This window comes from Monodon monoceros, unplaced genomic scaffold, assembly GCF_005190385.1.
Source record: "Monodon monoceros isolate NGI ecotype Baffin Bay Population unplaced genomic scaffold, NGI_Narwhal_1 Super_Scaffold_18, whole genome shotgun sequence".
Classification (NCBI taxonomy): Eukaryota; Metazoa; Chordata; class Mammalia; order Artiodactyla; family Monodontidae; genus Monodon; species Monodon monoceros.
This window is the reverse complement of record NW_021703774.1, coordinates 137,878,674-137,889,848: the sequence shown is the minus strand read 5'-3', so window position 1 is coordinate 137,889,848 and position 11,175 is coordinate 137,878,674. Positions and strand designations below refer to the sequence as shown.

The window sequence follows — 11,175 nt, the reverse complement described above, 5'->3', positions numbered from 1 at the left end:
TTCCTGCTGGAGAAGAAGCACTGCACCTTATTTTTCCTTGTAACCCAAATTCTTCCACTCAGGGATGATGCAATCAACTGATGCAAGCTCTGAGGAAACCAGACTTGGAACCTCTCATTGCAAAATTGACCTAGCTCTTCAGGGCACCAAGACATAAGTTACTGCAGGCACTTAAAGTGTAAAGCTTCTTCTGGTTAAATCTATTTGTTTTTGTTGTATTTAAAATCCGTGGGTTAAGTATTTCTCAGTTTTCCTCTCTGATGCATAACAAACAGGTCAAAATTTCCCGTGTCTCCTGAGTGGAGACTAGTTGAGTCTGCACACTCGTGAGTCCGCACTAGTTAAGTTCGACAGTGCGTACTTAATTCCTAGTGAAAGACATCCGGCAAAAGTAGACACCCAAACAAAAATACACAAAGCCCTTTTATTAGGCTCCCTACAAACTGCAGGCACGGACACAATGGAACACCAGGGAGACTGCAAGCTCCAGGATGCAGCGCGGCCACCTGCACCTGCCGCTTTTCTATTGGGAGGCGCAGAGCAGCCTGGGCTTTGTAGTTCGTATGTGGGCTCCCGGGATAGGTTGCTCTGGTGAGAGAGAGGAGGGGCCGGATGTGTCACGTGGGACCGACTCCCGCCGCCGCGGCCGCCTTCGTCTTTCTCTGTCTCGACTGAGGTAGCCATCTTGCTCTTGCCGCGTGCTGGTGTTGGAGGACCCTCCTTGCTTCAGGTGAGACCCCCGGCGGTCCCGCCACTCCACGGCCTTAGGCCGCTGCGCACGATCTCCCCCCGCCCTTTTCTGCCGACACCCGCCAACTGCTGGGGCTGCCACTTCCGCTGTGGCGCGCCGAGTGGGGGCGGAGGCGGCTGGCTTGGCCTCTGGGTTACCGGCGGCGCAGCTGGGGGTCGGCACCTGAGGGAAGGTCCCCAGCACCACCGCTTTCTGTGAGCGAGCGGGCCTGCGCTGTTGCCGCCCAGATCCAGTCCCAGGAGGCAGGTGGTCCCCCGCCTCTGTCCTGTTATTCTTCATTATTCACAACAATAATGCTGTGAGCTTTATACAGCCTATCTGCTGTCATCTCGTTTGATCTTCCCACTAGACAGATAGGGAAACTGAGGCTAGCAGCCCCCGCCCTCGAGCGCTGGAGACCGAATTCCGTTGCAGCGCTCTTCACCTCGTAATGGCAGTGTTTGCTTAAAGTCTGCCACCCTCTCTGAGATATTGCTTTGCCCATTTTTATAGCCCCATCACACTGCCTGATGCATAGTAGGCTGTCAGGAAGTTGATGATTGACCGACGGGCAGTGTTACACAGCTCGTGAATGGAGGTTTCAACTTCCGTTCCCACGTTCTTTCACTCTACCAGATCTGTCCCTTAGGGAATGGTAACAATAGTTACCAGTTTCTGAGTGTCTGCTGTGAGCCATACCCTGTGCTTGATACCTTAATCTTTAACTCTTAAAACAACTCTGTGAAGTATGTGGTGTTACACTGTTTCTAATACGGAAGGGATAGAAGTTCAGAGAAGTAAAATACCGTTCTGAAGCCCTAAGTGGTGGAAACTTGATCTTTCTGATTCCAAAGCCTGTGCCTCTCTTATTAGATAGAGTAACACACAAAATAAAAAGTCAGGATTAAAGATTGAAATTATTTTATCTCTTTGTGAACATGGTGTATGTGAAAGTGCCCACCATAATGCTTGGAACTTAGGCACTCAATAAATGTTGATTATAACCTCATTATTTGAATCTTTTCGAGATTCCTTGAGGAAAAGGCTAAAAGATCCTAGGATCCCTAAAGAAGAACTCACTAATCATATGGGCTTAGGAAGTTACTTCTTCCTTTGGGGCCTAGGAAGTGACTTCTCCCTTCTGGTCCCTCATTTCCAAATCTATTAAATTGGGAGGGAGGTGAACTTTTATTTATTTATAATTTATACCCTGCTGCTGCTTGCAAGTATTTGAAATGGCCACATGTACAAGACAGAAATAATGCGTACAATAAAATGAAGGTTGATTGAGGAATAGGGAGTTAAAGCAGGTGATCTTTGAGGTCTATTCCAAATTCTGAGCTTGAAATCTCTTCTCTCATAGACTGAGTCCAATCTAATTTCCTACTTGAATTCCATGCACCCCAACCTGCTAGTAGACAAAGGACCACTCTTCTTCCTCCCCTACCAACCTTGAGCTTCCAACCTCCCTAAAATGCTTTTTCTCTGAGGTACTCCTTGGGAACAAGTTTTCTGTTATACTGATTATCTGGAATGGACTCTGTTCTTTCTTGTCTACACATTGATATAAAGAGTTAATTTTGTCCTTGCTTTGTTTCAAACAAGTCAGGACTCTATTTTGGCTTCCACCTCTTCTCTTGGGGATTGTTACTTCAAAATGCAGAAGAGTCCCAAAAGGTTTACCCTGTGTCTGGTTCTAATATTTTCACTTATCCCCTTTTTTATGTAAAAAATTCCTTAGGCTCTTTGTTAGTTCACTACACCTTCGTGGCCACATTCCTTTGAGAGTAGTGAATATTGGTCCTTTTCTGTAGATAATGAATGTAGAGATTGGGATTTACATCAGCAGATTTAAGTCTGTGGCAGAGTTGAGATTGCCACACACCTAAGTCTCCTGATTTTGTACTCTAATCACACTCGCTCCTATGAAAGAGTGTTTTAGCTGCTTGAGCATTGTGATACAGTACTGAGTAAAGACTGAGAAATCATAAATTCTAAATGTTATTTAGGAACTGGACTTTGGCCTTAAAGCAGAGAGATATACAGGTTAGTGCCTAAGTACAGTGTCAGAGTATAGAACGATTAGTATTTATATAATCTTTGATTCTCTTTCATCTCTGAAATGAAGAAAACAGTAGCTTTTTCATCTGAATGATGATTATAAAGAGTTTAGAGAATCAGCCAAAAAGTTTTTACAACACCTTATCCTTTATTCCCTCTCTCATATCTCAGTAATGATCTGTTGATCCAAGAACAAGTAAAACAAGACTTTTAACATTGGCTTTTATTTGTTTACATAGTGTGGAATGTTATGGCCCATTATAAACTGAAGAATTTTTTTCCTTAGTAGGAAAGGACTGACCAGAGTAGGATTCATGACTTTATAATGCTCTTAGAGTTTTCAAAATCAAGATTAACCTTTAAAAGTTTATTTTTAAGAGTTTCCTCTCCCCTCCTCCCCACAAAATTTAGCATCAATGTAGCAGAGATAGGTTTTTGTCAAATTGTGCAAGGAGGCATTTTACCTTATATGCAAGAGTATCTTGACAAGTATGACATATTATATTAGTGCAAGGTATTGAATGAACTCCGTGGAAAGTGCTGCAGAAGCATTGAATGTCTGAAAATCTGGTTCTCTTTTCCTATTATTAACATACCACCTGACCTTGAATAGAGGACGTGACTACCTCACATCTTGACAGCTACACAGCCTATTGTTGTATTTTTTTCTTTGTCCAGATTTTTCTTTTCTCTTTTTTTTTCTTTCATTTTTTTTTTGTCTTCTTTTTATGGTTTAAAGAAATACAAAATGTGATTTGAGAGAAAAATGTTTACTTAAAGGTTGTGCTAATTTGGTAACAGCTCTCTGCTGTGAAAATCTTTGGGGGAAACACTGGCTTGCAGAGATTTCATGATTGGTTAGGTTTTATTGAATGCCAAAGTACTGAATCATGCTTTTAAGGAGGGATCTTCGAATAGGTAACTTTGAATCCCATTCTATTTTCTGTTTGTAAATTCAGCTCCCTCTTGGTATTATTTAATTTTGGATTTTTTACTGTCTGGCTTATGAAGCTAGGACAAGTTATTAATATTTTTAAGAATATAGACAATATGATTGTGGTGGTGATGCATATTACAGGTTCAGTGAACCAGAAGGTACTGTTGTATAAACAGTTATTTTGTTTTGGTAAATAAAACAGTGACTTTAACAAATTTATTTTTCCCCCCCTAGATTTACCAACAGCATGAATCAAGAAAAGTTAGCCAAACTTCAGGCTCAGGTCCGGATAGGGGGCAAGGTGAGTGTGGCATAAGAAAAACTGATAGGAGAATGTATTATTACCAGATAGTGTCATTATTTTGGATTTGTGGTCATTGAAAATCTAAAATCTTTTAAACAATCAAGATTAAACCACATTCCAATTTGAAAATAATTTGTCTAGATCTAAAATAGGTAATTAGAAGATCTCTCTCTCTGATGGTGCAATTGAAATAGCCACCTTTGAGTCTTCTTAACATCTGGTGGTTATATGAGATGAACAAGTTAACCAACCTTATTAAGCTTCCATTTTCGCATCTGCAAAACAAAAGTAATCCTATATAAGATGCTTCTAAAGATAGAGTAATATTTCTAAAACACCTAAAACGGTGTCTGGCACAGACTAAACACTTAATAAATGACAGCTATTATGTTAGACTCACCCTCAGGGCATCCCAGATATTAAGGTTATCTTGACTGGATGCCCCTACTGCTTCAGTTAGGTGTACAATGGGGCATGCTTAAGTTGATGGTACATTGTTCATTGCTAGGTTTTCCTCCCAAATTCCTACCTATTTGTCTATGTTAGTGAATATGAACATAAGCATTCTTTTCCCATGTACTTTGAAGCCTAAGGATGATCTAGTTCTGAACACTGAAAATCTTTGATTCCCTTCAGCTCCAGCCTCAGGCTCAAGGAGAATATTCTACCTTTATCTCTGCCCAATACAATCTTTGTAAAAGGAAAAGCATGAATAGTATTTACCTCAGACCTAGGGAGGGGGTAGGTAGGACACTATGTAGCAGCCCCACTGTGTCATTTACTTTGATGATAACCACAGTTTCTGGGGATGGGGACAGGAGAGGGGGAAGGGGAGAAGCAACTAGTACTTTCTCCTTCTTTCATAGTGATACAGTTATATGACTCTGGAGTCATATTAACACATTCCTATAACCAAAGTACTAGTCACATTGTAGCAGCAAGTGTAATGTAATGTACCAATGCAAAAACTAGGAATATTCAAGAACCATAGAATATACCTGTAAGAACTTGATGCAGCACATCACTATTACATATTTTAAACCAGATAGTTGGCACATTCATTCAGCTGGTTTATTGAGAATGTACTATGGGCCAAGCACACAGTACATAAATAAGTCAAGGTTTCCTGCTCTTGACACAGTTCAGCTTGGAAGAGAGACATACAATTCCATTACAGAATAGTAAATGTTAAAATGAAGTACAAGGTGCTGCTGCCTAGGAGAGAGAAGGACATCATCACTGAGCTGAGATTTGAAGAATAAACAAGAACAGGTGCAAGGATAAGTGGGTAGGGTGAAGGGGGGATTGTCGTTCTCACACATGCAAAGGCCCATAGGATGCTGAGATAGCATGGTGCTTAATGGAACAGCTTGCTTTAGTTTGTTATAGCTAGAGTTTAGAGTAAATAATGGATAAAGTATGGTAGCAAATGAAACAACCAGGTAATTTAGGGTTAGATCATAGTTTTGTATGCCATACTAGGGAGATTCAGATTTTATCCTATAGGCAAGAGCAACAGTAAACTACTGTAGAATTTTAAGAAGGAAATAACAGTCATTTTAAAAGGTAGCTACCAGCATTGTGGAAAATGAAATAAAACAAGTTTGGCATAGAGGAGAACAATCGAGAAGCTACTGCTGTAGTATGTGGGGCACAAATTCAGGGACTGGATATGACACAATTTAATGACCAATAGAATATGGGGGATGAACGGGTGAGAGGATTCTGGAATGACGTCCAAATTTCTGGTTTTAGAGCTACAAAACTTAGGAAATATAAGAAGAGTAGTTTGGTGGACTGATAAGCTTTTAGGCATGTTGACTTTGAGGTGTGTGAGGATCATTTGAGTTGTATCCAGCAAGCAATTGAGCTATCCCTGAGTCAGGAACACATCATAAATAAATGGCCATCTATGTAAAGAGTCACTCTTAGTTCATCCTTTAACTGGATTTCATTACAACCTCTCCTGCTACCCACAGGACTCTCTTCTACTCCCACCAGAGTTGCTGAGACTGAGGCTTCTGCCTACTCTCTATAAGCCTGATTGCCTGAGTAATACTGCAGGAGCTACCCAGAGATTGAAACCTCCTTTCCTTTTTCTTTACTCCTGCCAGGTCTCAGAAAGATTTAGGCCTCAAGATATAGACTGCTCTTGGCAGTGTTTCAGCCCTGCTTTAGGTTACATTTTTTTAAATTGGCTCAGGAATTTAATTCATTGTTTTAAATAGTTTTTCAATGGAAAAAATGTATTTAGAGTTTCAAAGTATCCATTTAGAAATGAACTTTTCCTATCTCAGTAAATAGTATAATTTTCAACCTATTTGCTCAGGTCAAAATTCTAAACATCATTCTAGATTCCTTTTTTCCCTCATATCCCATATCCAGTCCATCAGCAAGTCCTGTTGGTTCTTCTGACAGTCTGAGCTCTCACCACCTCCACTGCCACAACCCTCATTTCTCATCAGGACTGCTACAGTAGCTTCCTGATTGATTTCATTATAGTTCATTTTCCACAGCAACCTCAGTCATCTTTTAAAATTATAAATCAGATCCAGTCATTTTCATGCTTAAAACCTTCCAGTGGCTTCCTATTGCAATTGGAATAAAGTCCAACTCCTGCCCATGGGATTCTAGGCCACATGATCTGGCCCTTACCGATCTTTCTGATTTCATTTTCCTCCTCCTTTCCCATTGTTTACTCTGCTTTAGCCATACTGGCCTGCTTTCTCTAGAAATAAAAGGTTCACTCTTGTTTCATTCTGCTTGGATCACTCTTCCCCTAGGTCTTCCCATGGATCTCAGCTCATATGTCACCTCTTCAGAGGGGCCTTCCCTGAACATTGTAATAAAGTAGTGCTTTACCCCCATCTGATATTCTTGTCACTATGTTATTTTTTTTCTTAATACCCTTGTCCTGTTTGAAATGATGTAATTTGTTTATATGTTTATTGACTTTTCCTTCACACTGTAATGTGTGCTCCTTGAAGTAAGAACTTGATCTTTTTCATTCCTGAGTTCTAGGACTCTAGAACACTCACGTAATAGGCATTTGACTCTTTTTTTTTTTTTTTTTGCGGTACGCGGGCCTCTCACTGTTGTGGCCTCTCCCATTGCAGAGCACAGGCTCCGGACACGCAGGCTTAGCGGCCATGGCTCACGGGCCTAGCTGCTCTGCGGCATGTGGGATCTTCCCGGACCGGGGCACGAACCCGTGTCCCCTGCATCGGCAGGCAGACTCTCAACCACTGTGCCACCAGGGAAGCCCTTTGACTCTTAATTATGTCATAATCTCCAAAGTTTCGGAATATCTTTAGACTTTATTGTCAGGGGGTGGTAGGCACTGTTAAAAAAAGCATTCCTTATAATGTTTGAAAGTTGATATAAAGCACACTAAATTATAAATTATTTTTTATTAGAAACAATTTTTTTATTAGAAACATTTTCTTGAAACAATGTTAAAATGATAAAGGCTGGATATTGGAAAGAGTAAGAACAATTGGCTAGAAACTGACCTTTAAAAATCTGGGTTAGGCTGACAGTCTTATTAATCATCTAATCATTCGTTAGACTTCATTATGTCATTATTGTGTGTGGCACCACCTCACTATTGAGTTGAAGTTGGCAGTTTCTTGAGTGAATATTATGAATATTATGTTACAATATTAGTTAGAATATTATGTAAAGGAAGACAAGTGATTGCAGTTGTCAAATGCACGGCACACTAACACTTCTGTTTGGTTATCTTTCAGGGTACAGCGCGCAGAAAGAAGAAGGTGGTACATAGAACAGCTACAGCTGATGACAAAAAACTTCAGAGTTCTCTAAAAAAACTGGCTGTGAATAATATAGCTGGTATTGAAGAGGTATGGTCACTTAGTAAATTGTTATGTGGACAAGTAGCACATTCACAGATAATTAGCCACACTTTCAAATGTAAAATATCAGCTTAGATGAATCCGGTATTGTCTTTCTGAAGGACTATAGCTATTGAATTTGCTTATTGTATAAATTGGATGATTGTCAAAAAAAATGATTTTAGTAGACAGTTAAGGGATTCATTATACTTTTCAGACTCAAAGTATTTGCATATATGTCAAAATTATGGAACCGCTCTTGAATTTTAATAGAATAAGATTTTTTTCTAATGATACAGAAATAAAGAAACCCAAATATTTCTTCCAGTAGGATGGACTTTTTTCCCATACACAGTCTCTCAAAGCATTACCTCAGCCAAGCTCTAGCAATAGCTTTACATGAATTGGATTTCTTATTAGACCTCTTTCAAAAATTATTCATTAAATTTTTAAATTATTTTATTATATTTTGATAATACTACTTTTCTCAAATCTGAAACCAAAGATTGATGTTATTTCAAAAGGTACTCAAGAAAAATTATAATAACATCAACTGTTTGTGATTTGTTACCATCTAGACCTACTTCTACCTAATGATTCCATTTCTGATAGTAACCAATGTTAAAATTTTCACTGCCATCAGTTAGATTTCATTATGTCATTACCTCGTGTGGCACCACCTCACAATTTTTAGTAGATTATTAATGGACATGTGCTGTGAAACGTAGATCAGAAACAATGTGGTGATGGGGATTACTATTAAAGAAATAGCAGAGTACCAAAAAAAAGGCAGTGAAATAGCAAAGTGCTACATATTCCTTCAACCATGCATATGTGAATGAATGAACACATCGTTTAAATCTGCTTTGTACTTTCAAAGTCAATATACTGATAAAACAGTAGGAAATGTGAGCCACATATATCTTTTTTCCATTCAGCTTGATGAGGCTGTGCATTCTTACTCTGATAAATATTAGAACTTCATTTGCAAGTCTTGAAATTAAGCATTTAAAATGCTTTTTTGGGCTTCCCTGGTGGCGCAGTGGTTGAGAGTCTGCCTGCCGATGCAGGGGACACGGGTTCGTGCCCCGGTCCAGGAAGATCCCACATGCTGCAGAGCGGCTGGGCCCATGAGCCGTGGCCGGTGAGCCTGCGCGTCCGGAGCCTGTGCTCCGCAACGGGAGAGGCCACAACAGTGAGAGGCCCGCGTACCACCAAAAAAACTAAAACAAACAAACAAAAAAAAAATGCTTTTTTTTTTCTGAGCTATTGAAAGCTTTTATATATTTTCATTGACCTAAAATAATTTTCAGAGAGATCATTCTCTATCTGGGGTATATTTGAGAAAAAGCAAATTTAAGCCTGTCTTTAAAAATCACAGCTTGACAGCTGCATAGCCCAGGGAGATCAGCTCGGTGCTTTGTGACCACCTAGAGGGGTGGGATAGGGAGGGTGGGAGGGAGGGAGACTCAAAAGGGAGGGGATATGGGGATATATGTATAGTATAGCTGATTTGCTTTGTTATACAGCAGAAACTAACACAACATTGTAAAGCAATTATACTCCAATAAAGATGTTTAAAAAAAAATCACAGCTTGATTAAAAAAAAGAATAAGTTGTAATAATGGACATGAACTCTGATAATGTTAAGCCTAACTTACTTATAAGTGTTCAGGCAATCTTATATCTTTGCCTACCTTTCTACTCTCTGACTCCATGCCCACCCCTCCCCACCTCAACACTGTTGACATTTTGAACCAGATAATTTTTTACTGTGGGAACTGTCCTGTACATTGTAGGATGTTTGGCAGCATGCCTGGACTCTACCCACTAGATCCCCAGTTACAACAACCAAAAATGTCTCCAGACGTTATTGCATGTTCTCTGGGGGGCAAATCACCCTTGGTTGAAAACACTTCTTTAGAGAGAGGAAAAGATTGTATTTACACCTCCTTGAAGTATAGATTTTAACTGCATAATATTTCCAGGGGCATGCTTGTCTAAATGTTTGGTTTGTTCAAATTTGGAAGACTTTATGGTTCTTATAATTAATAAAACTTTTAGTGTTTTATAGTGAAATAAAAAGCCAGTCAGTTATCAGTCTTTGATCTCTTCAGAATATAGTCAAACTAGTTATAATGGTGTGCTGAGGTCATGGTTTATTTGTCGTCAAAATGATAAATTTTTAATGGTAGTGAACATCTGCTGTATGCCAAGCATTTTGCTAGGCAGTGATTCATAAGATATTATTCATAGTCTCTGTCGTTTAGAGCTTAAAATCTAGTGTGGAAACTAATTAGACAGCTAGACAGATAAACAAATATATATTATCCATTTCAGCTTCACAGTGTCTCATGGTTGGTTGTTACTGGTTACAGATAAGAAAGCTGAGACTTAGAGAGTCAGGTATCTGCCCAGGATCACATAGCTAGTAAGTGCTGAATTCCAGATTTGAACTAAGTATGTCAAAACCAGAGTTCATTTTATTCATTGATTTATCCTGCTTTGGTCTTTTTAGTTATACTTTCTTATACTCACTATTGGCCTTTTCCTCTCCTCCTGCCCCTCCTTCCTCTCTGTTCTTCCAAACTCCCCCCAAAGAAAGGGACAGTACCTGCCTTATATCCTGTATTATCGAGCACCTGCCATGTTCAGTTCATTACTTAACATTATAGATAAAAGAAATCCCCATCAGTATTTCCAAGGACTTTGCTTTTTCTCCTTTTTCAGGTATTAGTGTAGGTGTTATTTCCTCCCAGAAGCCTTCCTGGTAGCACACATACACATTTATGCAAAGAAGGGTTAGACGCCTTTCCTATGTGCCTCCATAATGCCCTGTATTTAATTTTATTATAGCATGTATTAAACTATATTATTAATTCTTTTTTGTTGGTATTGCCAGTGCAGTTTTGTTTGGAGACACATATCTCCAAAACGTCACACAGAAAATTAATGGTACATAATAGGCATGTACATGCTCTTGTTGCACTCCCACCCCCGTGTGTGTGTGTGTGTGTGTGTGTGTGTGTGTGTGTGTGATGTCTTCCAACCCTCACAGACTAGTTGTACAGAGAAAATATGCATAAAGAAAATTAACACTGTAAGGTAACAGCTGTAACATTCTGAATGTTTGAAACTAAAATGGGAAGGTTTGCTTTCTTCCTTTCCCTCTTTCTAAAATTGATTTTTTGAGAACCAAGATATTTGTTACTTTATATAACACTTTGCAGATCTAAAATAATTTTGTTTAGGCATATCTAGTGTACTGTATAATCTGGCTTGCCTCAAA

The 11,175-nt window shown here is 39.3% G+C and overlaps 1 protein-coding gene across 1 annotated transcript in view; it reads left to right on the top strand.

The window, feature by feature from the left end:
- Window positions 1-615: 615 nt before the first annotated feature.
- BTF3L4 (basic transcription factor 3 like 4) overlaps window positions 616-11,175 on the top strand; it is a 29,059-nt gene continuing 18,499 nt past the window's right edge. Inside the window, exons 1-3 of the mRNA XM_029229940.1 lie at window positions 616-730; window positions 3,963-4,029; window positions 7,782-7,895. Of these exons, the coding sequence (XP_029085773.1) occupies window positions 3,976-4,029; window positions 7,782-7,895 (168 nt within the window). The 5' untranslated portion in view covers window positions 616-730; window positions 3,963-3,975. The remainder of the gene's footprint in view (window positions 731-3,962; window positions 4,030-7,781; window positions 7,896-11,175) is intronic.